Raw genomic sequence first — 26278 nt, forward strand, 5'->3', positions numbered from 1 at the left:
GCAATATTGAGTGCACAGTCTGTATGTTTTGATATTTTATTCCTCTTAGATTTAGATGCCGGAAAGCAATTAAAAAAAAAAAAGGCAAAGGAGGTTGTTTTAATTTCAGGCTGTCATGAGTAAAGCAATTTTATCTGGAAGTTGTAAAATATTCCAGACTGCTAAACCAAAATCCAAATATGATATTTATTTAGTCCTTGAAAGAACAAAATGCTGCAATTCAGGGTTGCCAAAAGTAAACCAAAAACATGTCTGCCTGAGCTTCTCTCTGAGGAGATGACATCTATGCCTCAACTGGTAGAAAACCAGTTAATAAAATATTGCAGTGGAACTGTGTAAATATGGATCCATCAACAATTTTAAAAAAGTCAACTAAAAAAGTTGACAAATGTTTAAATATGATATTGCATGTTGATAAAACACATTTTTTTAAATAGCTCCAGAAGCAGCCATCTCTGATGACTGGATCAAAGATCCACATCTTAAAGTCTATTTAAAAATGATTCTAAGGGCTTGGAAGAGCCCTGTTCTATTGCATCAGCAATCTTATTTTTAATGCTGTTTAGGAACTTAGGACTGGAAGGGGGTTTTGTCAGTAGTGTATCCAAGATTCTGAAAAGCAGGGTGCAAAGGTGATGGAAGGTGATGAGGTGGGTGGGACTGTATCACCATACCCCCCTCTACATTTGCTTTTGACTTTCCTGGATTATCAAGCCCAACTCCATTGTGTTTGTACGCAATTGTTAACTGATGGAACCCCTGAAGTTCTCATCCATAACTCTAAGGAATAATATCTGGAAGACCAAGAACACCCTGTAACATGCCAAAGGTGAAAAGGATATGACTGCCACTCCCCTGCCACTACAAAAACAGGGAGGTAACTAAATGATTTTAGAAAGAGGACAAAACCTTATGCCTTAGAAAGGCAAAATGATCCATGCAAATTTGATCTAGTGGAAAAATTCCCCTGTCCCCAAATTTGGTGATGGCTATGATGCTAAAGAGAAGAGTGAAACCCTCTAGCTGGAGATGTCTGGATTTCTACTACGGTCAGGAACATGAGGGCACTTTGTGCACAGTAAGGCTAGGGGGATTTGACCAATGTTTTAGTGCCTCAGCTGAAATTTAAAAACAAACACCCCCCACCAAAAAAAAAAAAAAAAAAAAGAAACACAAAAACCACAAGCTAGAAGCCAAAAAAAATGAACAACATTCTTCTGGGCTCCAACTGGCAACCAGCAAAACCTCAAGGCAAGGGATTACCAGATACCTTCTATTTTACAGAGTTACCTTAATGTTCACTATGGGGACTATCAACGTATTACTTCACATCTGAGAGAGACTGACTGGTGTGCCAGAACTCCCTGACCTATTATAATATCCCTTCCCTAATTGTATCTGATTCAATCTAAAAGTAACTTAGGATTTCTTGCCCTCACTACTTTGTTTGGAAAAACATTCCAAAGCATTACTCTTCTGAAATTAGAAATCTTCTAATTTCCAATCTCAAATTACCCACAGTCAGCATATAGCCATTTGATGTCAATGTTGTTTTTCATCCTAAACAGCTCTTCACTTTCCCTAATATTTATTTTGCATAGCACTTGTATAAAGTGATCATATCCCTTCTCAAATCTCCATTGTGCTAAACTAAACAAGCCCAGGTCCTTTACTCTTTTTTTCCCCCTTATTTCCATGTCCCTAACCTTCTCAGTGGTCCTTTGAACTTCTTTCAATTTATATCAATCTTCTTTGAACTTTTTTGCCCACAGTATTCTAAATGGGTCTTACCAATGCCTTGTACAACGGTATCTTTGTCTCTACTAGATACACCTTACATAATGCAGTCTAGGATTGTGCTGGCATTTTTCATGGGGCCACTGCATTGGTGACTCACGTGTACCCAGTATTCCCAGGTCCCTTTGTTTAGCTTCTAAATGAACAAATGTGGTCTATTATGTCAATTTACATTTAAATTTGTAATTATAAAAAATATATAAAATTAAACAGCATCTTTCAAAGGAACTTACCTTAAAACTACGACATACATCAAAAACAAGTCTATCTAAATTTATTATACCCAGCATGGCTGTGTTTTCAACCTCAGCAGTGCAAGATGACAATACTTGGGCACTTTCAGCCTTAATACAACTTAGTAGTAGGCCTATGTATCTTTATATAAATAAAATGAATCTTGCAGTCATCTAATGAGACACTTGTGCATTTACAAGTTCATAGTAGTGTCCCTCTTTTGCAAACAGTTGGCTGTGAGTCCCCTGTTCTACCACTTTTCCATTCTGAATCACTGCTATGATGTCAGCATTCTGCACAGTTGTCAAACGGTGAGCAATAACAATGCAGGTTCGGCCCTGCCTGGCATCATCCAAGGCTTTCTGGACAATCTGCACAGAGAAGTGATGAAAAACATTTATTTTGAGAATCTTCCTTTTCATATGCAGTGCATTTTCTTGTCCTTAAGCACCTGAGTCAACAAATTATAGAAGCCTGCATCTTTGGTTTAGACCACTGATTACTTATTGGGTGCAAACAAGCATTTGAGAGACCTAGTTTAGGTTTATTTGGCTTGCTTTAAACTACCTAAACTTAAACTGGGACCAATGTGTTCAGGTGTTAGCCTCTTGCCAAGAGTGGCATGAGCAGCTTGAGTTAAGTAACTTGGGCAGGGAGAGGAGGCTGGCAGGTAGGTGGAGGGGGGTAAATCTAGAGGTCAAAAATAGCCTGGTCAGAGTTGGGGAGGTAGGAGCAGCACAGGCCTGAGGCTGGGGAAAGTGGCTGGGTTTTCCCTGCCCGGGGGCTATACTGTGAATGCATACAAGCACACAGGTCAGGTTGATCCACTTTAGATCATGTTAACCCAGATTGAACTAAAGTGAGTTCATCCTTGGAGGTAAGATTGTACTTACCCATTGATTACTTCTGATTCAAGTCCAACTACTCACATGAGCCTGGGTCCTGCGTGATCTGGTTTAGATCAGCATAAAACTTTGACATATACTATGCAACAGCTATTTGGCAGGGAACTGAGATGCAGCTCCTTATCTATGACACAGGCTATTTGCCAACTATGTTTTTATATTGACACCACACACCATCTGCTAATTTTCTCTAAATAGAGAATTTCAGCAAGCAACCACCCTGCTGTCCAGATGTATGTCAGACTGACATACACAAAGCACAAGTCCGAGGATTTTTCATTTTGGGGAAAGCAGACTGACCAGATATAGGGACAGGACTCAGAGTCATCACAATGAAGCTGCACACCTGGGGCAGGTGCCCCACACAGAGGTGGCAGTGACTTCTGGTTGCTGCCACTGCCATCACTGTATGGCTGCAACAGCACCCATTCTTTTCTGCTGCCCCAGCCCCCCACCCTAGTTACACAACTGACAGAAGTGAAACTTTCAGTCTTATTATAAGTTCGGGTGGTGTCACATGTTCAGCTAAACACTTAAAGTGAAATTAAAATGCAAGCCATTCATATTCAAGCAGTTTAGGACATGGTAAGTACCCTTGTGGCATTGCAAAGTTGTTCCCTTTTAGGCAAGGGTTTCTCCTAACATGTACAAATGTTAATAGGTCTCTACATTTCAATGATTTGCAATGGTTGCTAGCGAACAGGCAACAAGGCCCTCAGACATTTCTTTTGCTCACAAGACTCAGGATCCTGACATTGAGTTTTCAATTGGAGGTCAGAAATTTTCATTTCCATTGCATCCAAATGGTGTATTCTCTACCTCACTTCTGGAGACCGTTTATGCAGGGGGGAAGGTTGGCCTCCTGGCAGAGCACCAGAGAAAGCTTCACTGCTTTCTCCTTTTTGCACAGCATGCCCCACTCACCCAAAGTTGTCTACAGGCAGAATGCTTAGTTGCTCCCACAAAGCAGCTCTCACCATAGTTAGTCAAAGGCCTGAAAAATCCACAGAGGTGGGGAGACATTAAGCCTCCTTGTGAACTAGCAGAATCTGGCCTTCTCTCTCCCTGTTCTGACAGCTAGCAGATCTAGCTGCAGAGTGGATCCTTCTCTCTCCCTCTCTGTAATTACACCTATCAACCAGGAGAAAGATTTATCAGGGCTACGTACAGGCAGTCAAAAAGCCAGACGTGGAATCGATTCAATCTTCATGGGTTTCTCTAACTTGCATAGATTGAACCAATAATGAAGCATACTGATGTTAACTAAATCAGTTAAATTTGATACTACATTCCTCCAGGTCCATCTTAAACTGATTTTGGCCATTTTGAAACGAGTTTGTGTGTACTGAATTGCTGTTTTGTTACCATTTTAAACCAGTTTCTGATCACTTAAACCAGTTTGTGTGTCGTCTGTCCCTAGTCCAGAAGAACATTTTAATGATAGTACTGCTAGCTTGGAGAGTAGAAGATGTTGGTTTGAATTATGCAGTTTCAAGTTCTACAGGTAGCTCAGAAGCTGCTACTGGGAGATATCTGAGTCAGACTCATATTAACTATTTATGAGAATTAGGGGTGCACCAGTAGAGATTTTTGGGGCCGATACCAACAGCAGATTTTTAAGGAGGCATATTGGCCAATACTGATCTGATTTCTGATACGCAGCACTTCAACGCGAAAAAGCTGCATTCATTTGGTAAGTCTGGTATGATGAAGGGGAGGGGAAGAAAGGGGTGTGTGTGTGGGGGGGGTGGAGATCAAGGCCCCTGCTGTTAGGGAGGGAATGGGGCTGCAGCTGGTGCAGGGGCAGGTGGTGACCACCCGGGGCTGGAGGGGTATGGGAAAGAGCTGCAAGTGGCTCATCCGGGAGGGTGGGAGGGGGGGGCATGTGCTTCCCAGATCTGTGCAGGGTGGGTGCAGGACTGAAGCATGGCTCGTTGGGCATGGGAAGGGAGGGAGGTGGCTCCTGCAGCTGCCCGTGGCTCGTTTGGCAGGTCCTGCCACAGCTCCCGCCACTCATCCAGGAGGGCATAGGGTGGGGGGCGGAATTCTTGTGTCCCCAGATCTGCCCAGCCAGGAAGAGCTAGGCCCCAGCACACCCTGCCCCACCCCATGCAGATCCAGGGGCACATGCCCCCCCCCCACCCCAGGAGGGTGGCAGGAGCAGTGGCAGGAGCCACCAGATGATCACTGGAAAAGCCACATGCAGTGTCAGGAGCTGCCTCCACCTCCCTTCCTGTCTGGGCAGTGCCAGCCCCAACCTGACTCCCTCCCTTGCCACGGGGGCCTTAAATCTGCTCCCCCATGCCCCTCCTTTTCCCCTTCCACCACATCAGACTTACCAACTGCATGCAGCACTCTACGTTGCCAGCTCTGCTCCTCAGTGCCCATGTGCTGTGCTGTGGCTGTGCACAGGCATTTATTGGACAAATTATCAGCTGCATCGGGATGATTTCTGACACAGAAAATTTTTTTTTATAAAAATCGGTGCCGATCTGATATCAGACCTGTGTATTGGTGTGCCTCTCATGAAAATGGAATTTCAAAACACCAAGCACTGGTTTAAAATCTCCTCAACAGCATCTGGACCTCGTAGGACAATAGGTAGGCTAACATTTTGAAGTTCTGAAAATTCTACTCTGTCCAATTCCAAGAGATGCTAACTGACATCAATGCCTAGTTTAGCAAATGAAATTGAAAGCAGGCACCATATTTGAAAAATGAGGCTCTGGGTAGAGAGAACTAAGGACCGTCTTACAGAACCTATAAAACTGTATTCTTAGATGGAGAACGTGCGTTCATACAATGAGTGTTCAGACAGTGACTTTCAAACTTCATTTGCATGTATTTTAAATATCATGAGCATTACTAACCTTTTCACTTTCTGTGTCAAGAGCTGATGTGGCTTCATCCAGAAGGAGAACCGCTGGCTTACGAACCAGAGCACGAGCAATTGCTATTCTTTGTTTCTGACCCCCAGAAAGCTGTGCTCCTTTGTCACCTACTCGTGTATTGTATTTCTGTTTTTAGAAGAAGGATAAAATTAAAAGGAAGGTTGAATACATAAAGCTATATTCTCAAATTTAATAATATCTTAAGTATTTCCATCTTGAAAGGAAAAAAAATGTAGCTAATTTTAATTTTAAAAAAAAAATCAAGATATCCTATTATTATATTAATATTTTGAATCTAAATGAATATTTATAACTGTTCTGCATTGAAATTTCTTGTTTACATTATCAAAAGAGTAGCTCCCAGTGACATGCTTATCTGAAAAAAATTCACTGTTGTGTTTCCAAAGACTGAAACTGAGGATATGATTCTTTATTCTTGAATATCCCAGACATTCTTTGCAGTGCATTTAAGAAAATATTGTTTAGTGTCAATACAACATTTCCTGTTACAGAATACTCCCTGAAAGCTTGGTTTCACTGGCTGTTGCAAAGCATTCCTTCTCATGGAGAACTTAATCAATAGCAAGTATGATATTTAAGTAGTCCCTGATCTTTTTCTAAAAAGTTGTTACTGTATTTTTATTGTTCAATACATGTCCACATAACCAAAAAGTAACATAGCCAATTTTACTGAAATATTTAAAAAAATAAAATTTGTCTTTTCACTTAAGCTAAGATTGAGGATTTCATCCAAAACAAGGGGGGAGGGAAATTTGAGGTAATAAATTAGAATTAAAAAACTCAACGTTTCTTTTATATTCTTTTACAAATCACTATAGTATTAAAACAAAAAACCCCAAACCAACCAAAAACAAAACAGAACAAAAACCAAAACACCTGGAGCTCACATGAATTATGTGAAGGAGTTAATGATGATCTTACACTTATTTTTAAAAATGCAGTGCGTTTTAATAACAGTTCTATATATTCTTGCTCTTTCAGAATCAAATAAATATTCAAACCCATACCCTCATATAAACAAGCAAAACTTCATAAAAATAAAACAGATTAAAAAACCACCCAAACACCTTTGCACTTTGCTTTACATTAATGAGAGCTGCCTACATAAACTTCTGTGTTACAATGATTATTTACCACCACCATGGATGGAAGGACATTTTCCTTTTACCTCTGGCAGATTTTCAATGAAGGTATGAATATTTGCTGCTTTAGCTGCCTCTACAACTTCCTCCTGACTAACCACCCTACTGTTGTCTCCATATTGGATATTTTCAGCAATGCTGCAGTCAAACAAAATAGGCTCCTGTGACACAATGCCCAATTTGGATCTGAGCCAGGGCAAATGCAAAGACTTAGTATCAAATCCATCTGCAAGCTGGAAACAGGAAAAAGAGGGAAGTTATGACATTGCCGATTCATGTTCATCCATTAAGACCCCTCAGTCCATGGCTGCTTAAACCAGTCGTTCCCCATTTTGTATTTGCACAGCTGGATCCTACATTTTTGAAGACTTACATGAACACTAAGTGTTATTAACAGATCCACAAATCCCTCCATAGCAGTCTGTTAGCTCTAGAAGCTGGGGAGTAGTCTGCAGGCTTGTAAGAACTACAAACCAGCTGTAGGCACACGGAGTGATTAGGAAGACCTGGCCAGCTCAGATAATTAGCTGGCACAAAGCTAAAAAGGCTCCCAGGCAGGGGAGCTAGAGGGAGATACATAGACCTGCAAGCTGAGACTTGAAAATGAGAAGTGGAGAGCTAAGAGGGAGAGAGCTGATGGGTCAGCTCATGGTGAAGTTTGAGGACTATGTCAGAGGGCCGTTAGAACAAGTGAGAGGGACTGTGAATGAGTCTTCCTGTTTGCTGAAGGGACCAAAGGGAAAAGAAATAAGCCAAGCAAGTGGCAGCAAAACCACCAGCAAGAACACCTGGGGACTCTTGCGGGCCTGGGAAAAGACTGTTTGGCTTACGGACTGCCTTGTTTATGTTGATTCCTGCTGGGAAACAGTTTGTCCTAGGGGTATAAGACACTGGGGGAAAAAACTTGTAAATGAACCCAAAAGCCTATCTATCTGTTTGAGTGAGCAAGTCTCTGAGCCTAGTACACCCTTCTTACCACTTGTCCTGCCACCGGGTCATAAAATCTCTCCAGGAGCTGAATGGACGTGCTTTTGCCACAGCCGCTGCTTCCAACCAATGCAAGAGTCTGTCCTTTATTAACCTTTACATTGAGACCTTGCAAAACTTGAACTTCTGGTCTGTTTGGATATACAAAATGGATGTCCCTGAACTCAATGTTACCATCAAAGTGACTCTGAAACCAATACAAAATATAAATGTATTATGTTTATTAGTTTGTATGGAGACATCAAATATAATACAATATGATAATTTAAAGTGACAGAACTGGCAACCAAGTTTGGGATGGTATAGACTTTCTGAAATGCATTTCACTGTGTGTTTTAAATACCCAGGGTGATATTAGATTGAATATAACATCTTTTATTTATTGGAGGAAAAATTTCATCTCTTTAAATTTTCTGGAGCTCCATTTTGAGAAGCTGCTTCCTACATTACTGTCATCTACTTTATTCCCCATCAGCCTGGTTTGCAAGGGGAGCTGTTTTAGGCAAGCTCTTGACGGCCTTCATTTAAGTTACCAATGTATGTAATCCAGAGACTACTATTGTATATAGAATCCACATTCCTTCCTTATGATTTTCACCTAGTAAAAGACAAATGCATGCGACACAGGATGAACATAGTACAAGATGAACATCAGAAGCTAAAAATGATTTGAATACTAAAGTAGATGATTCACAGACTTCAAGGACAAATTTTGTTGTAAGGGGTAATTCAAACAAGGAGACAGATTTGTTTTCTGGTTATCACATGTAGGAAGGAGTAGGGAATAAGAAAGAAGAAGGTATCAAGACAAAAGTGAATTAAGGACTGTGTGAATCTGATCTGATATCTGGGGAATGGGACCACAACCTGGGCCATAATAATCAGCACTGTACAACAGGCTGTTAAAGAACCTATTCAAGAACTCATTCTTTAATGAATGAGTCTTTCAAGTTTGTATATACAGAGTCACCACTTAGTTTCACCATGGCTAAAGGCAGCTGTTTCACTGGCATTGGGAATAAGCTCACAGTAGAACTGTTTTACTAAAGTCTTATTCCACAAGACTTTTGTCTAAGACATTTCTGTATGAAATGTGGTCAGTTTATACGCACAAAGGCGAGTTCTCCAATTATCACCTCTGGGCTTCTGAGAAGCAACCTGGGTGTTTCCAACACCACTTAAAAAATCACCAGTAAGGAAGTAAGTTCTTCAGGCCAAATTGATCTCATTAATATCTTTGCTAGCCTTTAAACTGAAAAAAATTAAACAGGTATAACAAACTGGAACTTACTGAGCAACTTAGGTGCATAAGACAGTATAGATTCTAACTCATTTTCACATGTAGATTTGGGTCTTTATAGCTTATAGAAATAAAAAATGGCAGAGACCAGATATATATCATTCAAGCAAGCAGGTACAACTCTACCTACTCCTCAAAATGCAAGTCTGTTGAGCGAAATATTTTTAGACCCTGGTTAGGAGAGGAGAGAACTACACTTAAAAAGGTATTCTATTAATTTTCTGCAAAAATCTATAATGCACTATCATTATTTTATACTCTACCTGAATGAAATGTTTTCTATTACACTGTAAAAGGAAATTTATTTACAATAATACAATTGAAGACAATAAAGTAGCAGTTTTGGGGGGTTATTTTCTTTTTAATTTCACGGCCTCTCTGAAAGACTTTACCAATTTTTCCCCCTCTTCACTGTAACTGTCAATCAGAGGTTTCTGATCCAAAAGCTGAAAGATTCGTTGGGCAGAAATTTTAGCTTTGCCAAAATCTGGTGCTAAAGACGTGGACTGCCCAACATTCATAGCAGCAAATATAACTGAAGAAAAGACTCTGAAAACAAAACACAAAATATTTTTTCAGCTAAAAAGATACTTTTATTACTGTTTTTTTTTTTTTAATTAAACAAATTTGTTAGTGTCTCTAAATTTGAGGACTAGGACATTTGTAGAAATTAAATAGCTTGAAAATGTACACAGAGTATTAGAAAGTACAGTTTATGGCTAAAAATAATTTTTAGATGACTAATACAGTGAAACTTCTCCATGCAGAAGCTCACTGTCTGCAATGAAAAGTCAAGCAAAGAAAACTTCTCAACCAAGCCAGCTGTACATGCCAGCTCATAACTGGGTCTAAGCCTTTCTTTCTGTGTGAGCAATCTTTCCAAGGAATCACCTTTCTGCCTGATGTTAACTGCAGACCAGATTTTAAACTACTGAATTTCTATAGTTTATAATCTCTGCAAATCAGGTTTCTAAACAATTAACATGTGTTTGGAATACCCTCAGAAAAATATACTCACATAAAAACATTTTCAAAGTTGGTATAGCAATGGGCAATAAGCCAGGCCCCAAATCTGAAGACTGCTGCATTAATAAAGTAGTTTGCACACTGGGCTATTCCATAGGTAAATCCATATAGGGGGGCTTTTTTCAAAGAGTCCCTGGTAAAACAAAAAGGCCTGAATTACAGCAAAAAATTGTTGTGAAACAGCAACATCCAAGGTTGAATGGAAAAATGCCAGACTTTTGGACAACCAAAAGACCTTGTATACTAGGAAGTGCTTCCATGGCAGATAATTTAGGGCAGTGAGATCCCTTCACCCCATGTTATGTTTTCTCCTCTCTTTGATTCTTCTGTCCCTTTCCAGGACATAGCAGCAACCTTTAACTGCAACAGATGGCCATGCTGGGGGAAGGGGTCAGCCTAAGACCCTACACATGAGAGTGAAACTCTTTGTACCCTGACACGAGGCGAAAGACTACCAGTGCACCCTCTAGTGCAATAAATTCTCTTGTACACACCAGCCTCAGTACTGAGACACTGATGTCTGAGGGAGTTTCTCTCCTCCCGAAAATTAATTCTTTTAAATAGGTCAAGTTTAGGTTTAGCACATCAGACACCATCTGTACTCTCTTCTTGATCCCAGAAATAGATCTCAACCTAGGAAGGGGCCTAGGCTATACTTTCTCAAATTCTTTTCTAGCTGGCAGACTCACAAATACTAGCTAAGCAGTTTACCAATTGACTGTATGTCAAGCGATGTTCTAGCCATGCTAATTTTGCCTTTCAGGGTCACTGCTATGCATCTATTTGATACAATCTAGAATTCCATACTTGGCTGCTGATGAAAAACTATTTCCACTACTTTGCCCCTCCCCACCAACCTCTACCTACTCCCCTGAGATGGGTTATATTGGATAGGCACTTATGATTAATAGTCTATAAAGCACTTTTAGTACTTCCAGAACTGTAAACTCCTGAATATTTTCCAGAAGAAATGCTTATGGGAGGCCACAGCAATCTGACAGGTCTTGGTATATGAATAAGAGCAATAATTATTATACATCTCTCAGTATCTTTGAATATTTGAATTTCAAGTGAGAAAAACATCAGGACACCATACAAAGAATGAATAAAGCCTAAAGGATTAACAAAGCATGAGATCTATTGCTTGTTTTCAAGCACAAAAAACCCCCTCACAGTGACATCTGGAACCTCAGCACATAGTGGTCATGGTCACATGGGCTAAGTACAGACAGTCAAAAAACATAAGGCTGAATTGATTCAATCTTTGTAGGTTAGTTTAAGATACTTAGATTGAACCAATAAGCAAGTGAACAGGCATTCACTTTTGATTTCAGATATGCAGCCACAAGCCTGTAGTGGCCCAGGCCAGAACCCAGAAGGCACTAGAGCATGCCTCCCTGCTCTGCTGGAGCAGACAGCTTGGGCTAAGGCTAGCTTGCCCCCCATGCAAGAGGGGTTTGTGGTTGGGGGAGCGGGGTGCAAAGCATCCTGGGATGCTGGGGTACTGTCAGTTACCTTGAATCTTGAGGGGATCTGGGACAGATCAGGTTAAATCAGTTAAGTCTGATACTACATCTGTCCAGGATTATCTTAAAATGGTTTTGGCTATTTTGAAAGTGGTTTATGTGCCTTGAACGTGTGTTGTGTTACATATTTAAACTGGCTTATGACCACTTATACTGGTTTATGTGTAATTTCCATCTCTAGCCATGATGATCAGTGTAATGGAGTAAGAGTAAAGATGCTATCTTAAGAACCTTAATATGACAAAGAAATTAGTACTACTTAAAAGCTGGCTAGAAAGTTCATACAGTCTTTGCAAAATCAAAACTCCCATTGAGGAAACCAAAATAAATTGCTTCAGATAGAGTTTTGGTGGACTTGACCATAAAGAAATGTTGTGATTTGTTGAACATTTCATGTCAGTGCTCCATAAAACTTGTAGTGCACGTTGCCAAATTTAAGATTTCCCCTTTCCTCCCCAAATAGATGCAATGTTTTCTAACCCTGATAGTTATACAGTTCAGTATTTTTATAAAGTATTCTTAGCTGAGGATCAGTTGTAGCCTGAAACATTTTCAATCCTTGCTTTATACTTATTTCTTTCCTCCATAATGTGATTACATAAAGAGTATAGGTCATATTACTTGCATGAGATGGAGGCTGTAGGAAAATACCCAACATCTTTGGATGTTAGAATTAATGTCAGTAAAAAAAAAAAAATCAGGGCATGGTCTGTAGCCAAGGTTGTCAAAAGATGACAAATTTATGCAATTTAGTTCAAGGTTCTCAAGCTTATACTAATGGTATAAAAATAATGACATGCCATGACCTAAAAACTATTGCCACTTGTATGAAATGACTTCTGTAACTCACAACATGTAAAATGAAAAAAAATAGATCTCATATGCTTGACAATTTAAACTTTATAATACACTTTCTCCCACTTCCCCCATCTCTAGTCACAGACACACAGTATACAATATGCTTCTAAAATGAAAACATAACCAATGCATAAGGGAGAAAATTTTGAGGTAAACAAAGTAAGCAAAATTTAAATCTATTAAAAAAGTTACTAGTATCTTTTCAAGTTATTTTTTTATTCAATAGTTAAATCTTGTGTTCTTTAATTAACACAATAGATACTTACAGCATTTTAAATTGTTTGAAAGTAAACCCACCTGTATGGACCATTCAAACTTGCATTATACTTCTCAAAAAATGCCTCTTCTCTTGTTAATGAAGCCACAGTTCTTATATTTTCAACAGCTTCTGTTGAAATCTAAAATTAAAAAAAAAAAAGATGCATGTTTTAAGCTGGTATTTGCAAACAAATTATTTTATTTATTTGCAAGCTTTCAGGTGCACTCACCCTTCATGAGGCATAGGAGAGGGCAGAGATTGTAAAAGTTCTCCTAGGTAGAAATGAAAATTCATACATCACAAGAGAGCTGAGGGTGTGGTAAAGTCTTGTGTTTAGAATAGTTCATTCTGTCCAGGTTAGGCATAGAGAAATGCTGAAAAAAAAAAAAAAAAAGAGTCTTTTTACACCTTGTAGTTGTCTGGTGGCAAGCAAGATATAGAAGTATCTTCAGGTTACGATGCTTCGTGTTGTACAGAAGAGTGGAAAGATGGAAAGCTATTCTGTGCAGGAATTTGTTTTGTGATGACGTATTTACGTGCCTGTGCTCCGAGATGCAAATTCACTCCAACAATGGCAGGAGCCTGGTGTCAGCATATCAGGTGGTAAAATGCTTCCTTCTTGTAAAAGTATGAACTTCTCATTAAAAAAACTGGCTAAAATTAGGTATCTTCAATGTATCAGGTATCCAAGACTTTTTCAACCTTTCTCTGTGTCTTATCTGGACAAAATGAACTATTCCAGAACAGGAGACTTTACCACATGACATGAATTTTCATCTATACCTAGGAGAACTTTTACAACCTCTGATCTCTTCTATGCCTGATGAAGGGTGAGTGTGCCTGAAAGCTTGCAGATAAATAAAATAAATTTGTTTGCAAATATCTAGTTGTCTAATAAAAGATATCACCTCTTCCATGAGTTGATTCCAAGTCAATGAAGAAACTATTCTAGAATACAATATGGCATAACAGTTTTATGATTAGATGTATTCCATGATGGGATGTGAAAGTTAAAATTATGGACTTGCAGTTTATTTTAATGTAGCAAACTTGAAGTTAGGCATGAGATTATTTTTCTGACATGTTTCTCCCATTCAGGCTATAGAAAAATGCCAGTTCTCGGTTGCTGCCACCTGGTAGTCGTCAGTGGCCTAGCTGAATGGATTTTAGGCTTTGCAAGGCTTTGTGCATGCCACAAAATTGGACTTTAAAGCAGCTTAAATGCCCTTTTGCACTGCTTTAATGGTGTTGCTGTTTACACACTCAGTAGCGTATTCTGCTTTAAATGACTTTGGTATGTAGCAAGATAAAACATCTCCGAGGTGTCTTAGGTTGCTATCTAACAAAGTGCAACAGTGCACAGGACATTGGAAGCTGACGTGCTCATGACTTGTCTGGCCTCACACAGCTCAGGGGCTGTGGGACCCAGCGGCAGCCCGTGCAGGCAGGCTCCACTGAGGAAAGGGGAAAAAAAGTGGTGAGCCTGATCTTCCCCTCCTCCCCCCTCCCCAGAGCCTGTCTGAGCTGTGCAGGGGCCAGTGCTTCCCTCCATGGCTGCGGCATCCCCCAAGAACTCCTGGGTCAGATGCCAGTAGGCAGGTGCTGCTCAGCCTGCAGGCAGCAGCCCTTCTCTGCCCCCGCTCAACCACCGAAGAGGCAAGTAAGGATCGGGTGGCCACCCTTGTGTACATGGGGATTTAATTTGGTTTAATTCTCCCTAAATTGAAACCGTGTTTTTAAAAACCCACCATTTTACTTTAGGGAGAACTAAACTGCATTAAACCCCCATGGCGTGTACAAGCAGCCATGTTCAAGGTCTTCCCAAACAAGAAAAACAAGGGAAGAGAAGAAAGACCTTCCTTTGCTTCCTATATCCCTTCTCTGTGTGTAAAATCTAACTTAAAAAAAAACAAAACAAAAACCAAAAAAACAACTACCCTGTAGAATTAAACAAATGTTTACTTTCTATTCCTTCTTCACTTTTATGTGATGAATCAAAATACTCGTAGAGTATCTCTGTTTATCACTGCATTGGTTAATGTGCTTTCAGAACAAGTTTGGTTGAACAATAGAACTGGACATGTTTTTTGTCCTTTAAATTATTTAGTTGAAATTGGAGAACTTACTCTTCCGGCCTCTTCCAAAGCTTTTTGATCTTTTGATGCATGACCAGACACAGAGCTAATTCTTACAGCATTTGTAGCAATAATGAAAGGAATGCAAGCCAGGATCAGCAAAGTTAACTGCCAGCCATATACAAAAGCAATAATGATGGCAGTCAGAAGGGTGCAGACTGTCATAGTCAACAAACCAAGTCGGCTTCCGGTAGCCTAATAAAGAGCAAAAATATCCAAAGAATTAGAGCTATAGATCAAATCTGAAATTAGTATTTGTTCAGTTTCAAAGTTGCCTAAAAATATCTATCAAAGTTGCACGTTGCCTAGAAATATCTATTTAAAATGGGGAGTTATATAGGCAAAAGCATATATGAACAAGGCACATCCATTTTATAATGAAATTTAAAAGTGGTTATCGGATCTATTTACACTGTAATTCTACTCATGACTGCAGGTTAGATGGAAAGCCATATTGAAATATTCTTTAAAAGCTTGACGTGGTAGAAAACCCCCCCAGAAACCCTGGGTGAAAGTGAAATTCTTCCCTTTCTTGCCAGAGGCTTTCCTCCCCTAGAGAATTTTTTTTATTCAATAAAATTTAAAATAGTAATCAAACTCAAGCCAGGATGAACTGCTGCCATGTGCTGTAGGAGCTCCATATAAAGATCATCTGGAAACTTCAGTGAACACAGCATAGGGGAGCCTACTTATTTGGTGACACTTTGTGTTCCAGAGAATGCAACAGCTTCTGAATTCAATTCAAAATGTTGCTTATGATCTGTTAAACCTTTCATAGTTTGTATCCTCCTACTCTTTTTCTTCCCGTTTTACTTTGGTGGCTGGGATGATGCATCATATCCCAAAAGTTAAGCTGCAGTTTTTAAAAATACAGATGATTTTATATTCTGTCAAATATTTGATTTGTTTCCCCCCCCGTGATAGGCAGTAAAAAAGAGATGGGAGGCAAATGAACTCCACTGAGGCTGAAAAATCATGGAGTTGAGAATTTAAACTACTGAATAAATCAGTAAGCAACATATTAACTCTTCCCTATTCTTCTCAAATGAGGCTTTTTAAAATATAGCAGATGTTCATGAGTTTAAGGAGGTTGAGGGTCAATGGACATTTTCCTGCAGGATTTCCAATGGTGTCTCTCCAATGCCAGAATCACCCAAACCTTGAGCTGCTACCACTCAGACATCCTTTACTCAGACTTAGTAGGGTGAGCTGAGTTGTCATTAATAGTCAGCTTTTCTGTGTGTGAAATGCAATGCATGGTCTAGGGAGAAGAAATTGACTTATATCATCATGAGGTCAGGGTAAGGGCTGCAAAGTAAAATCCCACCCTTCCATACCACCAAAGTGGGATTTTAAGGCTACTTGAAACACAAAAAGGACTTCTGTCCAGAGGTGCTCAACCTGTTGGTATGGTGTGGGGCCAACTTGTGGGCCAGATTGGACCCTATCTGCCAGGATCAGACCCTGCATTGCCTCCACTGGTCCCCCAGCTGGATGGGGGCCACCCATCCTCCCTTGCCACAGGATCGGTCCCTGTATCACCATATTGAGGCCCAGAACCATCTCCCTTAGGCATGTGCCACTGGGTCTGGGCCCTGCACTGTCTCCCTTGGCTCTGTGCCACCAGCACTGCCTCCCTCAGCTCTGCACCCTCTCCTCTGGCTCCGTGCTGCCCGTGCTGCTTCCCTGGGTCTCTGCACCATCCATACTACTTCCCTGGAGTTCCACACTGTCAGATTTGGGCCCTGCACTGCTTCTGTGCCTCCCCATGCTGCAAAATTAGGCCCTACACTGCCTCCAATAGGGCCCTGTGCCACATCTGCACATTGATCTAGCAGGGCTATGTGGCTCATAGGGCTCTCTATGGGTCTAGAAATTTTGCAGTAGGGAAGCAGCAATTGCTGCCACTGCTTCTCTGCTGCCAAATTTTTGGACCCATGGCACTCCCTGTGGGCTGTATGCCACGGCTCTGTGGGCTGGATATGGCCCATGGGTCAGGGATTGATCACGCCTGCATTAAGTTCATGGGCTTAAGTGATATGGAGTTGCTTGAGGTTCTAGGTGCATGGGTGAATTTCATCTTTGATGACACACGTAAAGTTACTCAGTATTTGGCAGAGACTTCAACAAGAGAATGGAAGGTAACTGAATATCTGCTGAATTTTTGATGGTTGTCATAAACTGTCAGCTAGAAAACTGGTTTCCAAGGTATAAAAAGCATGCTATTTAAAATGCGCCAGCCAAGTCTCTGTAGCAGATTTACTACCTTGTTTTCTAAAGTAATGTCAGTGTCCTTTGCTAGCATTGCAATTAATATTTTTAGGGAAAATGTTAAAAAAAGAAAAGAAAATCCACATACCCCTTTGACTTGGGACGCATCTGTAGCAAGTCTGGTTAACAAAACTCCTACAGCATTTTTATTATCATCATACCACCCAATCTCCTGCAAGCAAAAATGCAGTTCAGTGACTTTTGCCTTGGGGAAGAAATGATTTTATCATAACAGACTATTTAAGCTTAACTAGCACATGAGGAATAAGAAGAAACTGTCAACCTAAGCACTAAGATCCTTTGCTTTTTGCAATTAATAATATATGTAAAGTAAATAGCCATACAGTTTTTAAGAATAAGCTTAAAGAAAATCATTCTTACTCTTTCAGCATTAAATTAACAAGCAGGGTGCTGTTAACTGCAAAGATTTTTATAATTCAAAGTCATATATTCATTATGAAACCATACTAAAACCACCTTCTTCTCCCAAACTCAAATTTGGCATAGAGAATTCCTCTCCATTTTTATACTATGTTAATGTTAGTGGAGCAATTGCCACCTGTGGGAGGAGAATGGGGTCTTTTATGCTCAAGGGGATGAAAAACTAATACATATATATTAATTTAAATAAATCACTTTTGTTCCATTGTCCCCTTAACATGCTTCCATGTATATGCAGGGCCCTGTAAGGCATTGTCAGGGGATGTGTAGAATATCAAATTGTTCACCCATAGCTAATTCTCTGTGAGGAAATAATAGAAGGATGTCCTTATCCATAAAGAACCATTGCACAATTTAAATATAATTATATTCCAAGTAAATAAATTCCTGATAAAACTCGCCATTTTGAACAGCTGATCAACTCATTGCTGGGGGGTGGGCAGACAACCACCAGAGCAAGCTCACCAAGCATCAATTGCAAACTCAGCAGGTTAGGATGCTCAAGGGAACCCACTCCTACCCCAGCCCATGAACAGAGCTTCTCCATAAGTACAAGGAAGCCTATACAACAGCATACTTACTTGCCTGTACACTAATGCCAGGAGTTTGGGAAATAAACAGGAGGAACTGGTTCTTCTGCTAAACAAAAATGACTATGATCTTATAGGTATAACAGAGACCTGGTGGGACTCCTATGACTGGACTATGGGTATAAATGGCTATAGGAGAGGAGAGCTTGTGCTGAAAAAAGGAGGTGGGGATGTTGCTCTCTATTTGAAGGAGAGCTACACTTCCCTACAAGCTATGACTGGCACCCAAGGAGGAAGACTGGAGACCCTCTGGGTTAGAACCTGAGGGGAACGTGGTGAAGGGGAAACAATGGTAGGAGTCTACTACAGGCTTCCAAATCTGGAACAAGAGCTTGACCAGGGAACTGGCTGAGGCTGCATGCTCTTAGTGCATGGTTGTCATTGGAGATTTCAACTATCCAGACGTCTCGTAGGAAGAGCATTCAGCCAAATCCATTTGGTCTCAAAGCTTCCTGGCATGCATGGATGAACTCTACCTGTCTGAAGAAGTTTTATGGCTCAACAAGCAGTGAGGCGCTGCTGGACCTGGACTGGCCAAAGGGGACGATCTAAATCAGCAACCTAAGAATTGAAGGGAAGTTGGTAACAATGACCACAAGTTGATCACTTTCACTATCCATTGCAAAGCTGGCAAGTTAGCTCAATGCACTAGTCCTCAACTTTAGGAAAGACAACTTTCATAAGCTCAGAAGGCTTGTTCCTGAGGTCCTGAGAGGCCATGATTTGACAGGGAGGGGAGTTTATGGTGAATGGTGGCTTCTTAAGGAAGCAATCCTAGAAGTGCAAGGGAAATTCATTCCAACCCACAGGAAAGGTGGTAAATGGGCTCAGCAACACCTTGGCTCAACAGGGAACTCATGAACCTCCTACTTCTAAAAAAAAAAAAGAGAGGCCTACAAAGGATGGAAGACAGGAAACACCACTAAGGAAGAGTATTCTGCACTAGTCCACACCTGTAGGGAACGAACTAGGAAAGCCAAGGCTGCAACCGAACTCAAACTGGACACTAATCAAGGACAATAAAAAAAGTCCTTCTTCAGATACATGGGGAGTCATAAGAAAAACCAAGGGCAACATTGGACCCCTGCTAAACCAATTAGGGCAACCAGCAACCAACAGCCAGGAAAAAGGAAATCTGCTTAATGATTACTTTGCATCAGTTTTTCACCAGCCCAAAAGGGACCACCCTGCCTAACATGATGCAGGATGACCAAGGTGAGGGTGAATATATGCCCACCACTGGCATAGACCTTGTGAGGGAGCACCTTGAGAGGCTGGACACCCAGCTGGTCCAGATAGAATGCATCCAAGAGAGTGGTAAAGGAACTGGCAGACACTGGCAAGTGTATTTAAGAACTAATGGTGCTTGGGCAAAGTCCCTGAAGATTGGAAGAAGGCCAGTGTGGTGCCTATCTTCAAGAAATGGAGGAAAGAAGATCCAGGAAACTACAGGCCAATGAGTTTGACCTCAATCCCTGGGAAGATCTTAAAAAAAAAAAAAAAAAAAAAAAAATCAAAGAAACCATTCTTGAAAGGCTAACAGAAGGCAACAATCTGAGGGACAGCTGGCACGGGTTTGGTCAGGCAAGACCTATCCACAACAATCTCCTTTCCTTCTATGACCAGGTGACATATCACCTGGACAAAAGGGAAGAGGTTATTATCATATATTTGGACTTCAAAAAGACTTTACTCTGGTGTCCCATGATGCCGTCATGGAAATTTGGGCAACTGAGGCCTCAGCTACAGTACAGTCTGATGGCTGGGGAACTGGTTCCAAGGTTGGACCCAGAGAGTAGTAGTTGATGGAACAGAATCAACATGGTACTCAGTGATCAGTGGTATCCTTAAAGGCTCTAGTTTCAGACCTGTACTCTATGGGCAACTGGTGCGTCTTGAGATACGTGGGTCCTTTTTAAGACCCTCCCCCCCCGGCTGATCACACTGACTGGGGGGGAGGGGACGGGTCCTATTAATGCATGACCTATTAAGGTCTTTATAAGTGATCTGGACTCTGGTGTCAGAAGCAAATTGACCAAGTCTGCCGATAACACCAAACTTTGGGGAAGAGTATCTACACTTGAGGATAGGCTTGCAAGGTGGAAGGATGAAAACCTGATGGCATTCAATAGAGAGAAATGCAAGGTGCTCCACCTCTGGGGAAAAAAACCCCCTGCATCACAGTTATAGGCTCAGCAATGCTACACTCACTAGCACCACAACTAAAAGAGACTTGGGGGGTCATGTGATACCACAGTTGGCAAAGTGAACTCAATTCTGGCTTGCACTTACTGATGCATCTCAAGCAAGACCCAGGATGTCATCCTTCTGCTGTACTCAGCCTTGGTGAGACCACAGCTGGAGTACTGCATCCAATTCTAGGCTCCACAATTCAGGAAGGATATGGAGAAACTTGAAAGAGTCCAGAAGAGATCCACACACAATCAGAGAGCAAGAGAACAGGCCTTATGAAGAGAAGCTGTGAGCTATGGGACTCTTCAGCCTGGAGAAGTGTAGGCTCAGGGGTGACTTGCTGGCAGCCTACAAGTACATAAGGGATGTGCATCAGGATCTGGGGGAACACCTGTTCACCAGAGCACCCCAAGGAATGACCAGGTCCAATGGTCACAAACTCCTGCAAGATTGTTTTAGGATGGACATAAGGAAAAAACTTCTTTACTATCTGAACCCCAAAGGCCTGGCATAGACTCCCCACAGAAGTGGTGCAAGCACCTACTATGGACACTTTTAAGAAACATCTGGATGCTTATCTTGCTGGGATCCTTTGACTCTAGCTGACTTCCTGTCCCTTGGGCAGGGGGCTGGACCTGATGATCTTACGAGGTCCCTTCCAGCCCTAATGTCTATGAAATATATGAAGTCCATGAAATCTATGAAAATCTTAGCAACAAGGAAAATTCATGGAGAATTCATACCTGTTATCACAACATCTAGCAAATAGAACTAAATATCTGTATCTAAACATTTACATCACGCTCACCTGGAACAGAGAGAGACTCAACTTCTGTTTTGCTAACCTAAGAGCCTTGGCACAGGCTACCTGTGTAATGTCAGAAATCAGTGGAATGTTGAGAAGATATAACATTACGGCATTTTTAGAGCAGTCTCAGATGAAGGATTCATGTTGATCTGACTTGACTTGCATGACCTGATTAGAGGGCTGGAGAGCAGGGGAGTGGACAGGAGCCAGGATACTATTCCCCCCCTTGCAGGAGAGAAAGGAGAACAGCAGCACGTAGCTGGGAGGCAGAGAAACCCACATGTGGTCCTCCCTTCCACCACTTCCAACAAAAGCCCAGCCAGAGCAGAGGGTAGGTGGGGAAAAATCTTGAAAAAGCTGTTTGAAATGAGGCAGGGATTGAAATAAAGAGAAAAAGTGAAAAAGATGTAAAAAGTAAAGGACTAAAATCTTCCATGCATCTCAGTGAACTGAGATTAGATCGGAGTGGGGAGCGGGGTTAGGGCAGCAGCAGTTGTACAGGCTGGATTGGGGGTGGGGGGAGCGGTCTTGGCCCTAGTGGTGAGACCATGGGGCTGGGGAAAGCATACTTGCCCTGGCTTCAGAGTTCTGCAGTTGTTAAGCTGCTCTTTTCCTGGAGCAGGCACATCCGTTGCAGCCCAATCACAGAACCTGGGGAAGGCTGCCTCCTCAGCTCAGCCTGAAGTTGATGCAGCTGCATAGCTGCTTTGTGCTTAGAGAGAGGTCTAACCAGACAGCTGAGCCCTGGAGAAGCTGCCTCCCTAGGGCTCTGTGCTCAGGCTGAAATTGAGCTTCACATAATCAGACTAGGCAGCTGGGGGAAACAGGCTTTCTTGGTTCCAGGGTCTCTGAAATCAAGCTCATAGTGGGAAGGGAGTGGTGATGGGGAACCACTAGTCTTGGAGGGAAGCAAAGGGTAGAGGCCTGGGAGGTGTGCATCCTGGGATACTGGAGGAATGAAGGAAAGGGTTTTACCTCCTCTCCAATAATACCCTGAAGTGGCATGAGTAAACGTTTCCAAGATAAACCTTCTTGAGTGGCTTACATTTAAAACATTTAGAGGGTACTTACAATGGTTTAACACCCATTAGCTTCTGACTGCTCTTGTTTTAGGTACCTTTATGCCAGTTTTATTGTAACCTGTGCCAATGCCCTAAGCTTGACACACAGAGACATGCAGATTGTAGGAATGCTTCACTGTGATCAAAAAAAATGCTGATATTTAAAGACAAGACAGCATCAGAACAAGGCAGCTTTCAAAGCGCCATAACAAAGTTTGTCTGCTTTTTTCTTTTTTACTTGTACATATGCAAAAAACAAAACAAAAAGCACATGTACTTTTCCCATGTATACAATTTGTGCATTTTTAAAAATTTCAGTAGAAAAAACAGGCCCTCTTAAATAGCCCTTACAGACAGCACCTAGAACCTGGTGCTTGCATAATGTTATAGAACAGCAGCTTGCAAAATTTATCTGGTCTGTATGTTTGCTGCAAATTGCTCTACCCAAAAAATGTGATATGTACCTGTTGAAGCAATGCTCTGAAGGAGAAAGAACGTAACCTCATAGTTAGGATTTCCCCAGACTTTCCAAACATGAATCCCTAAAGAGAGTTGGGGGGGGGAGGGGGAGGAAAAAAAACCAAACCACTGTTCAGTTTCATATGGTAGACTACAATATCATATTAGGAATACCACACTGTTAATACGATGTTATATCAGTTATTCATCTACCCAGTTATGCAAATGCTTTGGAATGTTAATCAGAAGGCAACATATGAACATGAGCGTGCAATGTGATGTTGCAGTTACTAAAGCAACCAAAACGGTGGCTTGCATCCATAGATGCTTCTCAAGCAAATCCCGGGATGTCATTCTCCCCTCATACTCTGCCTTGGTGAGGCCGCAGCTGGAGTACTGCGTCCAGTTTTGGGCTCCACAGTTCAGAAAGGATGTGGAGAAGCTTGAGAGAGTCCAGAGGAGAGCCACACACATGATCAGAGGTCAGGAAAACAGATCTTACGATGACAGGCTGAGAGCCATGGGGCTCTTTAGCCTGGAAAAGCGCAGGCTCAGGGCTGGTCTGATCGCCACCTGTAAGTTTATCAGGGGTGACCACCAGGATCTGGGGGAACATTTGTTCACCAGAGCGCCCCAAGGGATGACGAGGTCGAACAGTCATAAACTACTGCGAGACCGTTTCAGGCTGGACATAAGGAAGAATTTCTTTACTGTTCAAGCCCCCAAAGTCTGGAACAGCCTGCCATCAGAGGTGGTTCAAGCACCTACATTGAACACCTTCCAGAGCAAATTGGATGCTTATCTTGCTGGGATCCTAGGACCCCAGCTGACTTCCTGCCCTTTGGGTGGGGGGCTGGACTCGATCTTCTGGAGGTGCCTTCCAGCCCTAATGTCTATGAAATATAATCAAGCATTACTGACCTAAGTTTGTCTGAAACCGATTATCCAGATAAGAATGATTCTCTATTCTATACTACACATTTGAGTCCCTCAGTGTATTGATTTGGGAAGAATTTATATAAAATATACCAAACGCCAAGTTGTTTTGTATTCCCCATAATAGCCTTGTAGTAAGAACTGAAAATCTTGACCAAAAATGTATGTGGGCCAGATTTCCAGCTTTGAAATCAATGGACTTTAATCCTTCAATGTCTTCAGTGGAGCCGATTTACACTAGTAAGTATATGGTCACATATTTTGAATAGTAAAATACATGAATATCAGCATAATAATAATAAAAAAAACATATCCCAAAAGATGGCTGGCAATTCAGGAGTTTTGTAGATTTGAACAATATATTATCTCTGTTATACTTCAGGTATAATGACAGTGACTGTAGTGAAAGAACTAAAAACACTTGACATTTCAATTTAGTGAAGCTTACTTGGATGATGTGGGTCACTAAGGTGATTACTCCCACCACAAGAAACATAAGAGAAAGCACTACAGTGTTTTTGTTCCTCTTATCAGGGTCTGTTTCTTGAAAAGCCTGTATAAGAACAACACAAAATTAAGTGCACAGACATTGATTACATTAATCAACTTTGGCTCAGAAAACATTGGAGAAATAACTTAGCATCCCATTTTCTCACGTCTTTCCTCTCTCCTAAACTGTGATTCACTTCTTAGCTGCTAGCACTTCACCTTCAGGCCCCATCTACACATTACACTTAATGCATGATTAACCAGTTAATCCCACCTTAAATTGTGACCTAGCCACATGTTTTATCACACCATTATTTGATCGAACAAGGAATAAGCCACAAAGTTATTCCACAAGAAATGTGGAATAACTTCACATGTTCAATTAATGACATTAAATGAACAAGCCATGATCAGGTGCTCCTCTGTGGCTGAAAGCTGCATCTGCTCAGAAGGTCTGCAGCGGAGGGAGCGTTCCACGCACTGGGATTACAATCCCAGGCTCCCACTGAACTGGCAATAAGGCATGACTGGAGCTGATGCTGGATCCCACAGTCATGCCTCCTGCCATGCATGTGTGGCATGGCAGGAGGAGTGACTGTGTGAATCATGCATCAGATCCCATTGTGGCTTTGCCTGAACATCTATGGCCCCCCCTCCCCCCCAACAGATGTTTAGAAGAAGGTGTGATAGGATCTAATGCACAATCCCAATAATTGCACCTCCTGCAATGTCACACGTGCATGGCAAGAGGCAGGATTGTGGGTTCAGATCCTATCATGCCACACTACCAGTGTGGGGGGAACCTGGGATCATGATCCTGGGCTCCTTCCTGTATCGCCAATCATTGCTTCTAAGCCTGGGAGTCCCCTCAGCTGACAGAGCTCCCAGCCACACTGTAGTGGGGAAGGTACCCTGTGCTCCCATGATGGAGCTTTGGGCACATGTTTAATTAAAGGCATAAGAACCAGCAACAAAGAACTTACAAAAATACAGGTAACAACTTTGTTGCTTATTCTTGCTTTTATCATATCATTGAGTGAATGTGTAGCCAGGTCACCAGGTCAAGTTAATCATGTCTTAAGCATAGTGTGTGTCAGACAATCCAGATTCCTTCTAGCTACTCTTCTTTTGCTGGAAGTTAGAAAAAAGTTTCCCTAGCTTCCAGGCTCCAACTATCCTCCCAAGACTGATTCTCTAACATAACAGCACATAGTAACTTCAAACAAGCCACTACAGGAATCTCAAGGGGGAATGCAGTCTCCCTACCAATCATAATGGGGTGCCTGTAGGCATGCAGAAATGTTGCTCTGATGCACTGTAATTACAGTGTATTGGAGCAAACTTGATTAATACACAAGACACTGAATACACAAGATGCTGCAGGTGCTTTAATTCCAGCAGCTCTAAGAGCTCCATTCATTATAAAGTTTCACAACTATACCAACTACTGACAAGCCTGTAGCAGAGTGACTAAAAGTAGCTAAGTGCCTAAAATAAATTAATTCAATTCAAGTAATGTTGAGTCAGGTACAAGACAGGACGTACATACAGCATTAAGTGAAGGCAGGAAGTTTTAAGAAGTGACTTGAGGGACAGGAAGGTAGTTTGTTGTCCTGAAAGAATGAAATGATTCCTGTGTGGGGGGCTGGCAAACAGGCAAGAAACATCATATGGGGATACTATAGAGAGGATTGGCTTGCTGTTAGAACAGGACTGAAAGTTCTGTATATGTGCTTTGTTTCAATTAGTTCACTATACAGCTCTGAACTTACCCCAATGATTTTTCCAAATATAACAGCAAAGGCAGGATAGACCCCCCCTGAGATGGCAGCAGCAGTCACGCCAAACAATATATACCACCACTCAGGCTTGTTCAGAGCCAGAATTCTGGAGTAAGGCACAGCAGGGAGTTTTTCTTCCTACATGAGAGAGGTCAAATTCAAATTTTC

General features: G+C 41.5%; 1 protein-coding gene across 4 annotated transcripts in view; it reads right to left on the reverse strand.

Annotated features, from left to right (window-relative positions):
* Positions 1-2045: 2045 nt before the first annotated feature.
* The window catches only part of LOC149864799 (ATP-dependent translocase ABCB1-like), a 50702-nt gene continuing 26469 nt past the window's right edge, over positions 2046-26278 (reverse strand). For 2 of the 4 annotated variants that reach the window (XM_090046803.1, XM_090046802.1), the window contains 12 exons: positions 26102-26248; positions 24289-24393; positions 22910-22987; positions 17441-17524; positions 15073-15276; positions 12985-13085; positions 10296-10436; positions 9670-9826; positions 7967-8164; positions 7017-7223; positions 5807-5953; positions 2046-2402 (listed from right to left, as the gene is read on the reverse strand). In XM_090046803.1, the coding sequence (XP_089902929.1) occupies positions 2205-2402; positions 5807-5953; positions 7017-7223; positions 7967-8164; positions 9670-9826; positions 10296-10436; positions 12985-13085; positions 15073-15276; positions 17441-17524; positions 22910-22987; positions 24289-24393; positions 26102-26248 (1767 nt within the window). In that variant the 3' untranslated portion in view covers positions 2046-2204. Of the gene's footprint in view, positions 2403-2428; positions 3931-5275; positions 5389-5806; positions 5954-7016; positions 7224-7966; positions 8165-9669; positions 9827-10295; positions 10437-12984; positions 13086-15072; positions 15277-17440; positions 17525-22909; positions 22988-24288; positions 24394-26101; positions 26249-26278 lie in introns of those variants that run through there. The other 2 variants (XR_016442285.1, XR_016442286.1) reach the window with 2 other exon arrangements.

Source organism: Crocodylus siamensis, chromosome 5, assembly GCF_052110815.1.
Source record: "Crocodylus siamensis isolate JL-2025a chromosome 5, ASM5211081v1, whole genome shotgun sequence".
In the NCBI taxonomy this organism is placed as follows: domain Eukaryota; kingdom Metazoa; phylum Chordata; order Crocodylia; family Crocodylidae; genus Crocodylus; species Crocodylus siamensis.